The 21,048-nt window shown below is 34.3% G+C and overlaps 1 protein-coding gene across 2 annotated transcripts in view; it reads left to right on the plus strand.

The window, feature by feature from the left end:
- LOC133191111 (diacylglycerol kinase beta-like) overlaps positions 1-21,048 on the plus strand; it is an 83,776-nt gene that overhangs the window by 56,735 nt on the left and 5,993 nt on the right. For both annotated transcript variants that reach the window (XM_061326806.1, XM_061326807.1), the window contains 4 exons: positions 3,123-3,292; positions 3,372-3,436; positions 3,675-3,765; positions 4,953-5,166. In XM_061326806.1, coding sequence (XP_061182790.1) covers positions 3,123-3,292; positions 3,372-3,436; positions 3,675-3,765; positions 4,953-5,166 — 540 coding nt within the window. The remainder of the gene's footprint in view (positions 1-3,122; positions 3,293-3,371; positions 3,437-3,674; positions 3,766-4,952; positions 5,167-21,048) is intronic.

The following is a 21,048-nucleotide window of genomic DNA, read 5'->3' on the forward strand; positions in this document are numbered from 1 at the left end:
ATTGATAATCATGAAGATGGTTTATATGTGTTTACGAATGTTTTTAATACTTTGTTTGAGTTAGTTTGCAGTGTTCAGTTAATTTTATAGAAACCCTGTGTAATGAATGTACGGGGAAGATACAGGGTTAGTTTATATTTGAACATTTTCAATGATGATGCTGAACAGTTCTGTCATATCATATGAGCTTCAATAATTATAATATATGGCAAAATAAAACAACAGTAGATCAAAATTTGCTCAACCCATGAGGTCACATGCCAAAGAGAAGGCGAATTTTCAAAAAGGAGATCTCGGCATAAAATTGCCCATTCATTTTTAGCTCACCTGAGCCGAAGGCTCAAGTGAGCTTTTCTGATCACATTTTGTCTGTAGTCCGTCTGTCCGTCTGTAAACTTTTCACATTTTCGACTTCTTCTCCAGAACCACTGGGCCAATTTCAACCAAACTTCCCACAAAGTATCCTTGGGTGAAGGGGATTCAAGTTTGTTCAAATGAAGGGCCATGCCTTCTTCCAAGGGGAGATAATTAAGAATTCGTGAAAAATTAATGGCATCATTAAAAAATCTTCTTCTCAAGAACCACTGTGCTTGAAAATATGAAACTTATGTGGAAGCATCCTCAGGTAGTGTAGATTCAAGTTTGTTCAAATCATGACCCCTGGGGGTCAGGTGGGGCCACAATGGGCGATCAAAGTTTTACATAGGAATATATAGGAAAAATCTTTAAAAATCTTCTTCTCAAGAACAGCAAAGCCATGATTGGTCATATTTATATGGTAGCATCCTCAGATAGTGTAGATTCAAGTTTGTTCAAATCATGACCCCCGGGGGTCGGGTGGGGCCACAACAGGCGATCAAAGTTTTACATAGGAATATATAGGAAAAATCTTCTTCTCAAGAACAGCAAAGCCATGATTGATCATATTTACATGGTAGCATCCTCAGATAGTGTAGATTCAAGTTTGTTCAAATCATGACCCCCGGGGGTCAGGTGGGGCCACAATGGGCGATCAAAGTTTAACATAGGAATATATAGGAAAAATCTTTAAAAATCTTCTTCTCAAGAACAGCAAAGCCATGATTGGTCATATTTACATGGTAGCATCCTCAGGTAGTGTAGATTCAAATTTGTTCAACTCATGACCCCCGGGGATCAGGTGGGGCCACAATGGGCGATCAAAGTTTAACATAGGAATATATAGGAAAAATCTTTAAAAATCTTCTTCTCAAGAACAGAAAAGCCATGATTGGTCATATTTACATGGAAGCATCCTCAGATAGTGTACATTCAAATTTGTTCAACTCATGACCCCCGGGGGTCGGGTGGGGCCACAATGGGCGATCAAAGTTTTACATAGGAATATATAGGAAAAAATCTTTAAAAATCTTCTTCTCAAGAACAGAAAAGCCATGATTGGTCATATTTATATGGAAGCATCCTCAGATAGTGTAGACTCAAGTTTGTTCAAATCATGACCCCCGGGGGTCTGGTGGGGCCACAATGGGCGATCAAAGTTTAACATAGGAATATATAGAAAAATCTTTAAAAATCTTCTTCTCAAGAACAGCAAAGCCATGATTGGTCATATTTATATGGTAGCATCCTCAGGTAGTGTAGACTCAAGTTTGTTCAAATCATGACCCCCGGGAGTCAGGTGGGGCCACAATGGGCGATCAAAGTTTGACATAGGAATATATAGGAAAAATCTTTAAAAATCTTCTTCTCAAGAACAGCAAAGCCATGATTGGTCATATTTAAATGGAAGCATCCTCAGATAGTGTAGATTCAAATTTGTTCAATTCATAACCCAACCCCAACCCCCCCCCCCCCCCCCCCCCCCGAACCAGTTTTTATGCCCCGCCATGAATATGGCCGGGGCATATAGTGTTTGTCATGTCCGTCTTCCGTCCTTCCGTCCTTCCGTCCTTCTGTCCTTCCGTCTGTCCTTCCGTCACACTTTGCGTTTAGCTCTGTTCAAAGCTCAGTTTCAAAGATACCATTCAAGATATTTTTATCAAACTCCATATGCTGATAGATATTGATGAGAGCTATGCAACTGCATCAACATTTTTTGACCTTGACCTTTCCTTTGACCTTGACCTCACTTTTCTTAAATTAGTGTTTAGCTCAGTTTTAAATATACCATTCAAGATAATATAATCAAACTTCATTTGTTGATACATACTGATGTAAGCTATTCAACTGCATCAACGTTTTTTGACCTTGACCTTTCCTTTGACCTTGACCTCACTTTTCTTAAATTAGTGTCAAACTTCATATGCTGATACATACTGATGTAAGCTATTCAACTGCATCAATATTTTTTCACCTAGACCTTTCCTTTGACCTTGACCTCACTTTTCTCAATTTGTGTTAAAATGTTGCATTACTAATACACCCTCGGCGGGGCATTCATGTCCTATGGACATATTTCTAGTATATTTAAACTTTTCAACCTTTCAAGACTGAACTGATTTCTGCTTTTTCCTAGCCATAGTGCTCAGGTGGGCGATGTGGCCCCTGGGCCTCTTGTTTTTATTGTGTAAATTACATTTTAACATATTTTTTCATTAATCAATTACTGCTTTTAAAACAATTAACCAAAATATAATTTAAAAGTTTTTTTTTCTTTGCTGTCACATTTCAAAAAGCAGATCTCGGCATAAAATTGCGCATTCATTTTTTTTATTGTGTAAATTACATTTTAACATATTTTTTCATTAATCAATTACTGCTTTTAAAACAATTAACCAAAATATAATTTAAAAGTTTTTTTTTCTTTGCTGTCACATTTGAAACAAAAATGTGCATATATACATGCTTAGAGAATGCTTTTTGAGATGTGATTCAATTATCCGGACGATTCATTTATCCGGACGATTTCGGTGGGGACAGATTCGTCCGGATAAACGAGGCGCCACTGTATATCAATAAAAATAAATGGTATTTATTATCAAAATCAATGAAATAATGAAATAGTTGTTCCCAGAATAGTGGTGTGTAGGCACATTTTTAATGCTTCTGTCCAGAATGGGAGAAATATTGTACAGTAAATCTAGTCATACACGTACTAACATAAAATCTAGCAGCTACATGTTTGATTGTGTGTTCTGTAACAGGTTATGACGGGGAGAATCCACGGAAGACCCTCCAGAAAGTGTCTCACAGTGTGAAGGTCATGATGGACAGGTGGAAGATTGAATTCAGTAAACCAGAGGAGGGGGAAGAGGAGGAGGAGGGCGACCCGGTTCCATGCAATATTATCAATAACTACTTTTCCATTGGTGTTGTAAGTATTTGTATCAGTAGAGTTGTCTTTCCTTGAAGGTGTTTGGTGCCAAAATAAGAGTTGTCTTTCTTTCTTTTAGGATGCTTCCATAGCTCACAGATTCCATTTAATGCGAGAAAAGCACCCTGAAAAATTTAATAGCAGGTGGGGTTTTATTTGTAATAATTTTTGTCTGTGCAATGAAATCAAATGTTAGAGGATATAGGAGTGATTTTCTTATGATGTAAATAGTCACATGGATTTAACTTGTCTTAGAATGTGATCTCCAGTAATCACTTTATGTGTGCAATTTACTCTAAAAAATGAAGAAATGCATATTTAAAAAAAAGTGTTTTACTTTATCTTTTGCTTTATATGTATATTGCTGTTTGTTCATTTACAGGATGAAAAATAAGATGTGGTATTTTGAATTTTATACCTCAGAGACTCTATCTGCCACATGTAAAAACCTCCACGAAGAAATAGACATAATGGTATGTATGTATGTCACCAGCAGTGCCATATGATAAAAAATTTAATTCTTAAATGCCTTTGTCCAAGATAAAACTACAAATAAGGAAATATCTTTATATCTTCATAAAACTATTTGCTCATCACATGACGAAACTGCCTTCTCACTGTGTGTGGCTGAGTAATACACTGGATGGGGTTTGCAGACTTAGATTTCTAATTATTGAATAAAAATAAGTAAATATCTCATCATTTTATTGAATCAAGGATCAGGTTAAAATGTAAATATAAGGAATAACTGTCTGATTGTTTGGTTTTATGAAAATGATCAGTTTGCTCACATGAAAATTTTATGCATGCAAATTATCATGGTAGCAAACTGTTTGATCAAATCATAAAACAAAAATAGACAGTTATACATTAAAAAAATACACAGAATAGAGAATTATAGTTAAATGAGTTCACAAAGAAGAAATATTAGAGCTGGTTAATAATATCAGTAATTATCTATTGTCTAAATGGATAACAGTTATAGTTAGTTATAGTTTTGATGATTTCAGGACAATGCATAATTATGCAGATGCTTGATAATTTAGAAGTTATCCAGCTTATAATTATGCAGATGTTTGATGATTTAGAAGTTATCCAGCATATAAAATCATTGGTGCAAAATTGGAGATTATTTAAGTTAAAGAAATTTTGTTTAAAGTAAAGCTGACCTCAGTGGATGCAAAAAGATGAAAACTAATGTTTGTACAATTTTAGCAACCACTTAAAAATCTTTCATGCTTGTCTTTAAAATTTTTGTTGCTATATTAAAAATTTTGATAGTTAAAATTTAGATCCCTTACAAATTTAAGATATATTAATTTTATTTTGATGAACGTGTAGTCTTTTAAACCAGTCATCTAATTCGTTGTATGATTTAGAACAAATCAAGTATATTGAGTTATTTTTAATATTAAAAACAAAACCTTTTCATTATTATGTATGTGTTTATGTAAATTTCATTTTTTGTTCCATTTTTCTCCTGAATAAATATTGCAGCATTATTTTTCAATATAATTTAAAGTACAGGTATGCATATACATGTATTTGAAAAAGGAAAATTCTTACCAATACCCAATCTTAAAAAAATACATGTATTCCTAAAAATATTTTTCCAGTTCTTTAATTTTGATAATGTTTATTGAACCCTTGTTTATTTTAGTGTGATGGTTATGCCCTTGATTTGGCCAATGGTCCACGATTAGAGGGTATTGCACTTCTAAATATTCCAAGTATCTATGGTGGCACCAATCTATGGGGAGACAACCCCAGCCAGAAGAAGCGCCGAAAAGCCCAGAAAGCAGCCAAAAAGGACAAAGACAGGGAATTCTCTACTAGTAGCATGTCATCAGCTGAACTCTCCATTGCTGTACAGGGTAAGTACAGGGTCTACCAATAGCATGTCATTAGTGGAACTCTCCATTGCTGTACAGGGTAAATACAGGGTCTACCAATAGCATGTCATCAGTAGAACTCTCCATTGTTGTACAGGATCAGTACCATGTCATCAGTGGAACTCTCCATCACTGTACAGGGTAAGCACAGGATCAGTACCATGTCAGCATCCGAACTCTCCATCACTGTGCATGGTAAACTTAGAATATTCTCTACTGTTAGTATGTATCGAGAGTTTCCTTTCAACACTACTATATTTAGAGAGTTTTCCACCATTAGTGTGTCTACAGCAAATCTCTCTTTTGCTGTTTGAGGTTAGTATATATAGACAATGCTATACCAGTACATGTTGTGACTATTTAAAGAGTTCTTATCTAGTTGCTATTATGAATTGAACTCTTTTTCAAGTGTAAGTAGAGAGAGTTTTATGCCAGGGTTCCCTACCAGCAGCATGACATCAGCTGAACTCTCCATCACTGCACAGTATTAGTGCTGAGAGTTTTTGTACCAATAATTTATTTTCAGTGATATTCTCTATTACCAAGCAATGTGTCTGCATAGAAAAGGTTTATGATAAACACATTTATATTTTCTAAGGAAGACTTTAAAATAATACCTGGATACCATGATTATGCGTTACTGTGTTCTTAGTCACATAATCTACATTGAAGATCAAATCTCTGCTACATGATGATTTTGTGTGAAAGTATCCCTGTAGAATATATAGAGGATATTCAATGGTTTGTTGTTGGATATGGAATTTATTTCATGAGTGGGGTTTTTTGATATTTTCACAAGTGAAGCACGAGTGAAAATATTAAAAAAATCCTGTTCAGGAGTTAAATAAATTCCATATCCAACTACAAAACATTGAATTTTCTGTTTATTACATTTTCTTTGATTTTTCCCTTTGCCTATGTCTTTTCTTAATGCAGTGTCGCAGGCTGTGACGTCATAGTTGAGTGGTTGGGACGTCATAGCTTAGCAATTGTGAGATTGAAAACATTGTAACATGGATTTTAGCAACATATTTGGGAGGAAATTGTCCATTTTAGTCTTAAGATGGTTTAGTTACCATTTCTAGCTTATGAAGGCCAGAAATTATTTTTTTACTTGCTTTGATATCATTTCACACTGTGAGAGAATATCACTTTGGTATCCTTTCACACTGTGAGAGAATATCACTTTGGTATCCTTTCACACTGTGAGAGAATATTACTCTTATTCAATAAATAAATCACAGTATTTCACTGTTGAAAATGTAATGAGTTCTTAAAATCCCTGTAGATTATGTTCTTAAAAATAGAATTCCTCATGGATGGAATCCTTGTAGAATATGTCCTTATGTCCTTATAAGTATAACACACTTATAACAAACACGCTTATAATGAACTGATGATTACAGCGAAGTGATTTTCATTCCTCATGGGTTTAAAATAGATTGTGAACTTAACGGATATAGCGAATTACGTTTATAACAAAGTAAAATCATCCATCCTTGGCACTTCACTATAAGCATGTTATACTGTAATCGAATTCCTCATGGAAGTATGTTCTTAATAATAGAATTCCTTGTGGAGGAAAGGTGTCCTACAGAAGGAATAGATCTAACTGTATATACAGTAGAGTTCAGATTGAATATAAGAGCATGGGAAAATTTTCAAATGAAGAAAAAAAGAAAATTTTAAGATTTCTGGGCATGAAATGTAAGTGTTTGCAGTAACAGAAAAAAATGACTGTAAATATACGATCAAAATATATTGTCCTCTTTGTTTTAATGTAAACCAATGTATACAGTTCTTAAATTGAAATAGGGCAATCATTAGTAATTCCCAGGTCCTTCCCTCAATCAGTTGTTATAATGAATTGTCATCTGACTCTTCTTTAAATTTGTACGAGAATCAATTAATGGTCAGAGAAGAAGCTTTGGGGACCTCATTTAGTGTATCTATTAGCTGGGCTGTTCCTATTCGGAGTTTTTTGTTGAGAAGTTAATTGGGGCTGTGTCTATTACTGTGATTTACAAATCTCAAAAAATCGCACACTGAAGGAAGCATTTTGTCACATGCATCGCACAAACTATCAGCATTTAAGCTGTTCATCAAAAATAATTTTGCCACCGTTCCATAATAATCATCACATTGCCATGGTAACAATTTTTCTTAATTGAGAAAGCTCTGTTTGGTCCTGACAACCTTCTAAATAGAACTATAAACAATTTGTCATTTTGACATGAAAGTCGTTATAAAATGTAATAAAAATCGGCAGGATTCTGGTTTGCTGTATTGTACCTGGTCGGTCTTTTTTATTGATTTTGCCCAGTTCTAATGATATGGCATGGTGAATCAGGCCAGGCAGAGAGTAACTTAAGGTTTTAGGGGAAGATAAGCACTTTTGCTTATTACTTTGTAGATTTATGGGTATAAGAGAGGTTCCTTTTAGTTAATTATATTCTAAATATGAAATCTATTAAGTTTTTAGCTCACCTGAGCTGAAAGCTCAAGTGAGCTTTTCTGATCACATTTTGTCCGGCGTCCGTCTGTCTGTCCGTCTGTCTGTCTGTCCATCTGTCTGTCTGTCTGTCTGTCTGTAAACTTTTCACATTTTCGACTTCTTCTCCAGAACCACTGGGCCAATTTCAACCAAACTTGCCACAAAGTATCCTTGGGTAAAGGGGATTCAAGTTTGTTCAAATGAAGGGCCACGCCCTCTTTCAAGGGGAGATAATTAGGAATTAGTGAAAAAATAATGGCAACATTTAAAAATCTTCTTCTCAAGAACCATACGGCCAGGAAAGATGAAACTCATGTGGAAGCATCCTCAAGTAGTGTACATTCAAGTTTGTTCAAATCATGACCCCCGGGGGTAGGGCGGGGCCACAATGGAGGATCAAAGTTTTACATAGAAATATATAGGAAAAATCTTTAAAAATCTTCTTCTCAAGAACAGCAAAGCCATGATGAGTCATATTTATATGGAAGCATCCTCAGGTAGTGTAGATTCAAGTTTGTTCAAATCATGACCCCCGGGGGTAGGGCGGGGCCACAATGGAGGATCAAAGTTTTACATAGAAATATATAGGAAAAATCTTTAAAAATCTTCTTCTCAAGAACAGCAAAGCCTTGATGAGTAATATTTATATGGGAGCATCCTCAGGTAGTGTAGATTCAAGTTTGTTCAAACCATGACCCCCGGGGGTAGGGCGGGGCCACAATGGAGGATCAAAGTTTTACATAGAAATATATAGGAAAAATCTTTAAAAATCTTCTTATCAAGAACAGCAAAGTCATGATGAGTCATATTTATATGGAAGCATCTTCGGGTAGTGTAGATTCAAGTTTGTTAAAATCATGACCCTAGGGGGTAGGGCGGGGCCACAATGGAGGATCAAAGTTTTACATAGAAATATATGGGAAAAATCTTTAAAAATCTTCTTCTCAAGAACAGCAAAGCCATGATGGGTCATATTTATATGGGAGCATCATCAGGTAGTGTAGAATCAAGTTTGTTCAAACAATGACCCCCGGGGGTAGGGCGGGGCCACAATGGAGGATCAAAGTTTTACATAGAAATATATAGGAAAAATCTTTAAAAATCTTCTTATCAAGAACAGCAAAGTCATGATGAGTAATATTTATATGGAAACATCCACAGGTAGTGTAGATTCAAATTTATTCAAATCATGACCCCCAGGGGTAGGGCGTGGCCACAATGGAGGATCAAAGTTTTACATAGAAATATATAGGAAAAATCTTTAAAAATCTTCTTATCAAGAACCACAAAGTCATGATGAGTAATATTTATATGGAAGCATCTTCGGGTAGTGTAGATTCAAGTTTGTTAAAATCATGACCCCAGGGGTAGGGCGGGGCCACAATGGAGGATCAAAGTTTTACATAGAAATATATAGGAAAAATCTTTAAAAATCTTCTTCTCAAGAACAGCAAAGCCATGATGGGTCATATTTATATGGGAGCATGATCAGGAAGTGTAGAATCAAGTTTGTTCAAACAATGACCCCCGGGGGTAGGGCAGGGCCACAATGGAGGATCAAAGTTTTACATAGAAATTTATAGGAAAAATCTTTAAAAATCTTCTTCTCAAGAACAGCAAAGTCATGATGAGTAATATTTATATGGAAACATCCACAGGTAGTGTAGATTCAAATTTATTCAAATCATGACCCCCAGGGGTAGGGCGGGGCCACAACGGAGGATCAAAGTTTTACATAGAAATATATAGGAAAAATCTTTAAAAATCTTCTTATCAAGAACCACAAAGTCATGATGAGTCATATTTATATGGAAGCGTCCTCAGGTAGTGTAGATTCAAGTTTGTTCAAATCATGACCCCCAGGGGTAGGGCGGGGCCACAATGGAGGATCAAAGTTTTATATAGAAATAATATATAGGAAAAATCTTTAAAAAACTTCTTCTCAAGAAAAGCAAAGCCATGATGAGTCATATTTATATGGAAGCGTTCTCAGGTAGTGTAGATTCAAGTTTGTTCAAATCATGACCACCGGGGGTAGGGCAGGGCTGCAATGGACTATCAAAGTTGTACATAGAAATATATAGGAAAAATCTTCTTCCCAGGAACAGCAAAGCCCAGATTGTTCATATTTATATGGAAACATCCACAGGTAGTGTAGATTCAAATTTATTCAAATCATGACCCCCGGGGGTAGGGCGGGGCCACAATGGAGGATCAAGGTTTTACATAAAAATGTATAGGAAAAATTTTAAAAATCTTCTTCTCAGAAACAGCAAAGCCCTGATTGATCATATTTATATGGAAGCATCCTCAGGTAGTGTAGATTCTATTTTGTTCAAATCATGACCCCCGTGGGTAGGATGGGGCCACAATGGAGGATCAAAGTCTTAAGTAGAAATATATAGGGAACTAGAGCGAGCTCGTTGCAAAGCAACGAATAGGTCTTCCGTTGGAGCTGCGGAAGGAAGAAGTGACCTTGAGTCAAGGTCATACCACATTCTAAAGTTATACATGTAAGCAATCTTGTAAGGGGAGGCAACTTACAATATTTCGCTAGGAAAAACTGTAAAGGAATGTACGTGACCTTGAACATTCCAAATGCCTTGCGACGAACCATGACACACTCTCGTCATAAAACCCAATCTGTGTGTTACCGACTTGAAAAGTTCACAGTGACACGTCATGTTCTTTTAGTCCATACATACAGTCAAAACATCTTATCCTTAGTGACCTTGAACTTGAGTCAAGGCCATGTCACACTCTGCATGATACCAGCAACGTTTCACTAGTACAAATATGGTAGCGAAATTACAGTTTCTCTGTCAGTGACCTTGACTCGACCAAATGACCTTGCATCAAGGCCATAACACACACTGGTTAAAAGCAATCCCAGTCTGTGAGTTTCTGAATGGATAAGTTCAGCCATGTTTTTTCAGATCATACAGCGATTCGGAATAATTTGTTAGGTTCAACATAATGATTAAAAAATTCATTGAGAATGTTTTATGCCCAGTTTGGATAAGTAGTAAAACGTGGAGATCGGTCCTTTGGATGAGACCGTATAAGGTCTCGCGTCGGGGTAAGTGCTAGCATGAAAAGGATCTCTCATGCTATAAATTTTGAATTTATCGGGTGGCAGTAAATACTGACAACCGGTAAGTTCAAAATTTACAACATGACAGATCCATGGCACTTGATTCTACCTCTGATTTCAAAAGATTTGCACTTTTCCTGATTTGTATTGTTTGAATGGTCTTTTAAGCTTGAATGCTGCACAGGTGCTTGTGGACAGGACCCCCCCCCCCCCCCCCAATATACACCCCGGGGTCCAAGAATATTTTTATTCGTCTTTTTCCATAAATCAATCTTCTAGTACACATTTACAATGTATTCCATATGAAAAATCCATAAAAATAACGTAGAATTAACCTTTTATTAAAAAATCATACCCGCGGTATTATGAAATAGAGAAGGTAAGTCACTTCCATTTGTTAACACTGGACCCCTCTTGGATATCGGGCCTAAAATTTCATATACATGTACCTACCACATGTCACCAAAATATGTTATTATATCTTGTTTCATCGTCGCAAGCCACGGGTTTTGTGTCCATTCTATTTCCACAAACCCGTGGCTGCAAATTTCTCTCCTTCTCATGAATATTAATAACATACATTCAACCAATGGAATAACATCTGACGCTTCAAGTCAGAACCAATGAAAATGATCAGTCTATCTTGTATTTGGATGTAACCATAACCACAAGCTGTACATCAACTTCGGTTCGAATTTCCTTTCTTAACGAGTAACGCTATTCAGCGTTCTCACACAACGTCTACATTCGAAACCCTGTATTTTAATGTAAAACCTTTTAAGTATTTTAGAATATACGTTACTCACATCTGTTCTTCAGGGTCTATCGTATTTTTTTTCAATAAATCTGCCACGCATAGCAAACATGATTTCATTATGGGCGCCGCCACTTAAGCGTACCAAAAATTGCTACCGAGTGATTTCATTGGTCAGGGTAAATCTGGCGTCACTTAATAAATATTCAATGATTCAGTCGCGAGAAGGAGAGAATTTGGTAGGAGGCAGCCACGGGTTTGTGGAAATAGAATGGACACAAAACCCGTGGCTTGCGACGATGATCTTGTTTCGGTAGATATTTTTGTCTTTAATCGTGCTATTTAAACGGAAGACCTTAAATAGTGCCTGTGGCTGTCACTATTTCGGTGTTTTTCAGAAACTTGATCGTAGAATTAGTCAAAGTCCACAACTGGACAATAAACTGATAAATTGGCTACAGTATATTATCTGTTCACAGAAACGACATATTGAAACTGGAAAAAAAATAATCCAGAAGCAATTCATTTCATTGAAATTCTATCATGAATATTTTGTTTTAATCGATGGACTCGATAAATCAATAAACTGACCGAAGGAAAAACGTTGCACGTGGCTTAACATTCTATACGTTTTTTTTTTTAATTTTACATTCTACTTGCATAATACATGCACATGTACATGTACATATATATTAAACAGAAACATAAATACCAAGCCCGTCGGCATTTTAAAAAAAGTAATGAAACATAATTTGATTTGATCTATTTTATTTCATTTAAACTCTATTAATTTGTTTTAAAAGTATGATTGATCTTTTTCCTTTTAATATACACTCAGGGTAAAAAAAAAAGTATATATTGACTCGCGTAACTTTCATGGTTGTAGTTACATTTGAAAATGAAGAAATAATGAAACGTTGAAGGGACTGGTGTGTTGTATGGCTAGACAACGCCTTGCACATGCAGAGAAATTTACCACAGGTACTCTAGGAGAGGTGTGAAACCCCTAGGGCATGCCGTTTCCTGCTCTTGCTCTGCTAATCCCTATACACAGAAAATGATCGCGACTAATACTTAATACACAAAGAAACAGAATATATTCAAGTAAACTTGGCATTGATTTTTTTCTTGAGTATTATTGTGAATGATAAGTTTTAGTGATATACCCCCCCCCCCCCCCCCCCCGTTTTAATTGTTTTCTGAAGTTCATCACCATGCACATTCCATCTTCTGTAATTGGAGAAATGTTTAAATTAAAAACAAACCACTGTTTACAAAAGAAGTAAATATCGAGGGAAAAAAAATTGTTATATTTTATTGATATCTTTTATAACGTTCACGCGCCCACTTACTGCAAACGCTCACCATCGAATATTACAGCTTTCCGGTCATTCGACAATTTCAGGGAAATGCTTGCACATTAATACAGTAAAGTGAAATTATTACAATGAATTATATTGTTCTAAATTTGGTAAAAAAAAAAAAAAAAAAAAAAAACATGAACAGTATATAGATATATTTTTTTCCTCATATATAGGAATGCTGAAAACTGTTAATCGGAACTCGCACTGACTATTGTTTGGCACGTGTATGTAACATTGCAGTTCGCATATAATTTGAAAAGAGAAGTTATTAGAACTTATATTTCCGACATTAAAATTTGTCACGTTAAACTCTCAAATGACTCAGCTTATAAATAGTTTTCTTGATACTATTTAAAAAAAGATGTCGCTTTAGTATTGATATTTAACTTAACAAAATTAATAATAATAAATAATAAAAAAAAAAAAAATAACGATTAAATATATTCTGCTTTACAATTTTTTTTTTGTTCATTCATTATTTTCACCTTTTGCGAAATAAAAGAAAATACTTTCATAAATATACATACACTGCGGGATTTTAATTTGTTTTTTTTTTAAAGAGGGAATTTCGCAAAATTCCTGTTCGGGGAGATAACTCCCGTGTGTTTACGATAATAGTTGATCGATGATTTAACCGCGCCGGGGACAGGTAGGTGATGAATTTCCCGCGGAGGAAACGCGGTTTACCTGTCTCACCTGGCCAAATCCCGCGTTTTGTTTATACCGCGACGGGGCGCGGGAAATACGGGACTGTACTGTACATGTATAGTCAATCAGATTAGAAATACAGCGACTATCAGAATTTCGGGCCGTAAAAAAGATCTGATTTTGATTAGATTTCAGGTGTAGGCGAATGTGTGTGAACTGAGGGGTTAGTTAATTCATTCAAGATTTATTATATTGTTCGTTTAGACGAAGGCTTCATAAAAATATACACACTGCTTGTACAGGTACACATCAATGAATGTTCAGATTAATTCAAAAATCGGCGGACATTAATTTATTTTAGTTATCTAAAGGCAATGTTATTTCCAGAGACATTTATATTTTCTGTTTTTTGTCTCGGATTTTTCTTTTTTTGTGATTTACTGGTTTACAAAGGCCTGTGTTTTAACAGCTGTTCATAAACGCTGTCAATTAATATATGATCAGAGAAAACGAGACATCTCCCGGAAATTCATTTCTTATGGAAAATATATGGATTGACATCTTAGTATTTACCTGTGTAATTACAATGTTACAAACCGTGACGATGACTGGCCAGGAGGACTACCCGTTATGAAAACAACTCATGATCAACTCAGCAGACCTATAATTGACTTTAATACTAGTATATGCTGTAAATCAATAAAATCATTTCAGTTTAACCGATATTTTATTGCAAAGATAATGGGAAAAAAAAGACTTGGGATTTAGAATTTTTCTGAATTTCAAACGCTCGATATGCATATATTTGGGGCGCTCTTGCATATGCACTTATAAAACGTGCATGTTCTGTACTTGCATGCGTGTACATTGTATGTATCCGTAAAACCTTAAGAGAGCTGATAAATGTGTTCTGATTTTCAGAAAAAATAATGGGAACCTATAAATAATTACATGTTTATCATTTTGTTCGCATACAATAACAAGTTTAGTAGAAAAAAATAATTTGTTCAAGGTTAGGTGTCTAATAAATTTGTAATATTCAGATACAGTTACGCATGTATGTCTCATTCTACATATTTTGGAGGCGCGTGTGAATGTGGGATTTTGTATTTCCATACGCTCGATATGCATATATTTGGGGCGCTTTGTATATATACAGTTGTACATTTTAAGGGCGTCGAGAAAAGAACGTATATTAGATTACATACATGTACATTTAAGTTTCAAAAGTTCCATTACTAGTAGGAATTAATTAAGGTTACATATTTTGAATTTTATTATGAATAAAACAGACAATTAACTCGATATCGAGAAATAAATTGTTTATAAAAATAACTATGCAACTTTCCTGTAATTCAGCGAATAAAATATTTAATAAGATACACTAGCGATTTAATCAAAGATATTATGAAATAATCTGAAAAATTCAACATATTTATCCACTCATGACTTAGTTTACAAAATGAATTTGGAATGGCCATTCTATGATTTGTTTTGTGTATGACTAGGTCGCTGGATCACACACGCCGATTGATCCCCGGTGACCTCCTTTGCCACGCGCTATCGAAGGAGGTGTTACATAATTGTAAACACACAAGGTGAATGTAAAAGGCGCACACTTAATGGCTGTAAATAGTCTATGCTTCAAAGTTATGTTTTATTTTCTCAGTATATTGTTTGTTTTTATATGATAAGAAGAAAAGGTTATCTTTTTTCCCCTTTTTTTAGTAGACTGGTTTATTTGACTTTGAAAAAAATGAAATAAAAACGAAAAGTTGTCAAAAAATAACTTGAAAATAAAGCACAAAACACTTCAAGAACCTTATTCTAAAGAATATTAGCATCTAATGTAGCCAGATTTATTATTTATAGTAAGTTTATTTTAGTTACACGCATGAAGAGCTCTCGTTTACTTGCTGAATGAAAACAATTACCTGTATATGGGTCAAGCTTATAGCGCATTTAAAACACAAGACTCGAACAAAATAACATTTTCATGAAATCAATAAGATGTTAAAGAACAACTTTTTTAACGACAGCCATTTCGAAATATTTACCGTTTTTGAGTTATAAAGCAAAAACTTTAAAGGGCTCCAGATCCCTAATTTGAGGGGCCAGCCCCTTTTTAGTGGTGTCAAATGAAAGGCCTTGAAATTGTGCACAACTTTTATTCTACATGTCTTATCAAAATATTTTTAGTTTTAAAGATACAAAGGAAAATATGTCTAAATTTTCGCTCTTTTAGGCGTTCTAATTTTTGACCCCTCTCTAGCGCCATTTTGAATACAGAAATCGAAAAACAAAAACCGATGTGCACAACTTCAATCCTTCTATTATCTAAATTCGGTAGAAATTCTGCTCCAGCTTTTGTAGTCTCGGAGCCTTTGTCTGGAAATGAAGCCTAATAAATTTTCATTTAAAGGGCAATAACTCAAAAGCGGAAGTGACTTTTTGAACTGTTTGACAGCATTCTGATAGAGTTTTGTAACGTCTATAAACTCTGCAAATTTGAGCAAAATCCGTTGAGAAATGAGCGAGATATGAGGCCTCAAAGCTGGCGTCTAGGAAAAAGAAGAAAAAAAAAAAGAATAATAATCTTAACCATCAGAATCAGTAGAAGGTCTTCCGTTGGAACGGAAGACCTTAAATATCTTCTTCTGAAGAACTGCAAACCATGATTAGTCATTTTGATATGGAAGCATCCTCAGGTAGTGTAGATTCAATTTTGTTCAAATGATGACCCCCAGGGGTTGGATGGGGCCCATTGGGGGATCGAAAGTTTTACATAAGAACATATAGAGAAAATATTTCTTCTCAAGTACAGGAAAGCTATGTTTAGTCACATTGATATGGAAGCATCCTCAGGTAGTGTAGATTCAAGTTCAAATGATGACCCCTGAGAGAGGGAGGAGCCACAATGGAGGATCAAATTTTTACAAAGGAATATATGGGAAAATTTTTTTAAAATCTTTACAAGTACAATAAAGCCATTTGTTATATTGACATGGAAGCATCATCAGGTAGTTTAAAATTCAAGCCCCCCCTCCCCCCCAAACCCCAGGTAATCTTTTCAATACTGAACTGATTTGTGCTTTTGCCTAGCCAATGTGCTCAGGTGAGTGATGTGGCCCATGGGCCTCTTGTTTATTATTATCTGTTTGTAATGATATTTTTACATTTATGTTTTATTTTCTCTAATTTTATTTTGCTGTAATGGCAGAATTTTTCTAAATAACACATAAGTGACAGAAAGAACTATATGTGGTGTTTGCATATTTTTGCCCCCACGAAAGTCATATTTTGAAAATTTCTTGAAATGTTCTGAATTGTATATATTGTATGAGAAATCTAAATTAACAAAAAAATATTTTAGTTTCAAAGTAGGTTTTTGGCAATTTTGTTTCTATTATGTCACAAACTATTCGGATTTTGTGTTATTTTCAGAAAGAGGGGAAAAAATGGACAAAATTTGTTCAATTTTTACTATAAAATTTATAGAGTGTGCAGGCCTGCTCCAGAATAATATTTACATATTTCATTGATATTATCATTCTACACATTATATCAAAATATTGAGTTGGGGCAGACCTGCACTTGGTAACTTTTACTCAAAATATGGATGTAATATACACCTTTTTCTGTATAAATCATGGAAATTTCGAAATAACATCATTTTCTTGACATCATATCTAACATATGGCATCATGGCTTATGAAAATATTCAGTGCTTTGAAGTCTGCAGGTGTCCCCCTGTTTTAATTACAACATAATTATATATTTCTCAGTCAAAGTTTGAATTTGGAGGCATATATTGGTCATTACTGTATATAGTCCTTTAGCAATATTTACTGGTATTTTTCCCCTAATTTGGCATCTAGCTTAGTTTCTAGGAAAGTGTACAAGATTTCAAGGCAGAATAAAAAACTTAAAAAATACACAAGTAGATAAGAGCTCTAGCCTTTATTTTTTCCAAATGATTTTTTTTTCTATGCAGATTTTTATGAAGTGAAACAAGTCATTTTATATAGTATCAAATATCTGATTCAGAGATAGGAGACTAAAACTCTTTTTTGCACAAATTAAGTCTAATTCTCTCACAATTATTGGTAATTTGAAGATCAATTTTCTATGGAAATCAGAGCGGCATTTACATTTTCTTCTCGGTTTATGAATTACCAATAATGTGAAATTTTATCAATCCCATATATTTCTTACAGATGAAAATTGCTTAATAGTCTGTGCATGTAGAGAGTGAATTCAGACACCAAATTATTAAAGGGATCTCTCGTGTGATGAAACTAAATGGTTCGCTATTAAAATCAAACTTTCAAATAAATCAGCTTAGCTATTTCATAGTTAATGTTAAATTTCAGAAATGATCTTGGATCAGAATGTCAGAATATATGAAATTGAGGGATGGGTTTTTAATGAAATCATAGGTGTTAAAATCTCACTCTTTTTAGTGTGATGGTGCAATGGTTGAACCATTTGAAGATCCATATTCTAAGAAATATTTCATACAGCTGTGACACGTTTCCATGGATCAAGTGACAATGGCCCTTACATGTACATATAAATGAAAAGTGCATAAAAGGTTAAAAAGTAGTAGTAAAGTAGATTTATAAATAGGCCTAAATTAATGATTGTTTGTTCATAGAAGCTCACTGTTTGTTTTTAAGCCAAAAGTATGTTCATTGTATGGTACATAAGGGAATTTCATCATACTGCTCAGAGTATTACAGGTCAAATGACAATACACACGTTTATCAAGTAGCTTTTTATTTGAAAAAAGGAAAAGAAAATGTTTTGGAGAAACAGCAAGGTTGGAACAATTTTCAAGGATCAATCAAAGGGGAAAGAAACATTTTAATTTAGACTTTATTAAAATACTTCAGACCATTCTCTTTAAGATGAGTCAGTGAAGTAAAAACAAATATCATGTCTTACATCATTCACCAGATAAGTAGTTTTAATGATTTGATATATATGTATGTGATTAAATTTGAATCCATAGAAGATAGGATTGAATCATTAGAGTTATATACTAGTACTGGTGTTAGTCTTATAAGGGTCTTTATTGTTTGTGGATCTTAGACCAATGTGTAAAGCCTTTTACAAGTGCCCTAAAAAATAAATATGGTAAATAAAAATTTAAACAAGCATTCTGGAGTGAAAATATTTATATTTAAAGTCAATCAGACCTGTATAGAAATAAAATGGCAAGACACCATGGTATAATTCTAGTAATTTACTTCTAATTAAATAGTAGGAGTAAATGGCTTTCCTGTCATTTAAATTGCATAAAAGTATTGGCTGTTTTCAAGCGTGTTGGTATTAAATTCACCCGAAAATGATCTTGTTAATCACTCTCGTTTTCGTGACACATGATCAGATGCTTATCGCGTCTAATTTTTATTTTCAACTAAATGTTTCCTGTAAAATAAAAAGCTTCACCACTTACAAGTAGCAATTACAAGGGTAATACCTTAGCTAATTTGAATATACTCCGATCATAGCAATTATAAAAAAGGCCCCTCTCCCATTAAGTCTGGCACCACTCTATATAAATGTACACCGTTAAGATTCTAATGGTGCATTTTTTCCCTCTGTTATAAATCTGTATTGACAAAATTAATATTCTTGGTTTATTTTTCAGAGGAAAAATGTCTTTTACTGGTAAAGATTATCTTCACAATTATGGCCACATAAAAAAGACTTCATCCTCGTTCTAAATGTGATTTGCCACGGTCGCAAACAATAGATCTCTTTATTTACACTGTATTAATCTCCTCATTTACATACAGAGATTCCAGTATGAGGGTAATTTTCAATGGTAAAAAAAGGTGGAAATGTGAAATCCAATGAATAGAAAAAAGAATAAAAAACATCAAACAGGACCATTGTTTTCAGCAGTTAATACTATTATAGGCTTTTGACAATGGATTGGAGAAATCAAATGCCTTGATAGTGATAGGAAACAATAAATACACGTATGTATCAGAAAGTCGTGTTTTTGTTCAGCTGATAAAGGTATATTACCTGTTTGTTATTTCAAATGTAAGGTACACCTCTGTCTGTTGTTTATACATACTCAACATGGCAAAAGAAATATATTGTTAAGGTGCAACAAATACTAATTAATTTTTTTTTATTTGTGCTTTCACTATTTGCACACTTTTTCTCTCTCTGGAAATTTTGCAGATTTAGATTGTGCATATAAAAGATTTAACTTTCAAAGAATCCTCCAAATAAAGTTAGTTATTTAATATTGAATTTTTTTTAATAGAATAAGCATAAAAATAAACAATAAATAAAAAATAAATGAACTTAAGTCTGCCTCTTAATTCTGCGGTACAGTTCACATAGAGAAATGTTTTTTAATTTGAAATCATCGATGAGAGAATAAATGTTGTAATCCTATTTGATGATCCATGTGTTCCCAGCATCTCCACACATGACGACAGATTCCTAACGTGATTAAGATCTTAACGGGGTTTTTTGGCCGTTGACAAGAGTTGTATGTTTAATATTGTTTTCTGTCATAAATGTTCATCGTCGGAAGTTAATATATCAAGTCTCCTGGTGTGATAGGAACTCAATAAATAAGACCACCGTTTCAGAAATGATTTTTGGAAAGAAATACATCATTAGCTTGTAAGATGTCATTTTCCCCTTGGTGAAACTGTTAGAAAAAATTCAATATGATCAGCTGTATTGCTAAATTTAATTCCCATCAAATGATGTATGCAATTAATTAAAAAGATATTTTGGTGCAACAACAGAGGGATTTCTTGAATAGGAATTTTAAATTAATGAGGAAGCGAAACTCTTTGAAATATTAAGACATATACCTGACGTGTATAAAACATTTTCTTAAGGAAAATATATTTCAAGAAAAAGTGTAATGAATTGCTTATATATCAATGTTGCTGGATATTTTCACTTTTGTGTTTGAATATATGGTTGTTTTCCTGTTCAAATTTTTTACTCTTCTTAGAAGAATAAGGTCTGGTAAAAACCATTCTCTTTTCAATTCTAGAAGAAAAATACCTTTTTAGGTCACCTGAGGCACTCATCTATTTGTTTTTGTCTGTCGCCATGCGATGTGCATGGGTCATAAACTTTTGAACATTTTCAGCTTCTTCTATGGGACCAGTGCACCAATTTCAACCAATTTTGTCATATAGCAGGTGAAGGGGAACAAAAATTGCGAATTTCATGGCCCCTGCCCGGACTTGCAGAGTGGGGCTAAAACCATCAAAATAAATGCAATCTTTGAAAATCTTCTTCTTTCCTCCTGGACATCAAGTAGTCAAACTGTTGGAATGATTGTAATAAGCATTGAGCCCTCTATCAAACTTGTGAAATTCATGGAATTCTGGTGATAGGGCAGGGTTCATTTGCATATATAGTGAAAATGCATTATTCCTTAAAAAATCTCCTCTGATCCTGGGTATTCAGCAAACCAACTAAATGAATAGTTAAGATGACTAAGGGTGTCTCTTCCAAA

This window comes from Saccostrea echinata, unplaced genomic scaffold (genome assembly GCF_033153115.1).
Source record: "Saccostrea echinata isolate AGI-Se365-2 ecotype Australia unplaced genomic scaffold, CSIRO_AGI_Sech_v1 ptg000023l, whole genome shotgun sequence".
NCBI lineage: Eukaryota > Metazoa > Mollusca > Bivalvia > Ostreida > Ostreidae > Saccostrea > Saccostrea echinata.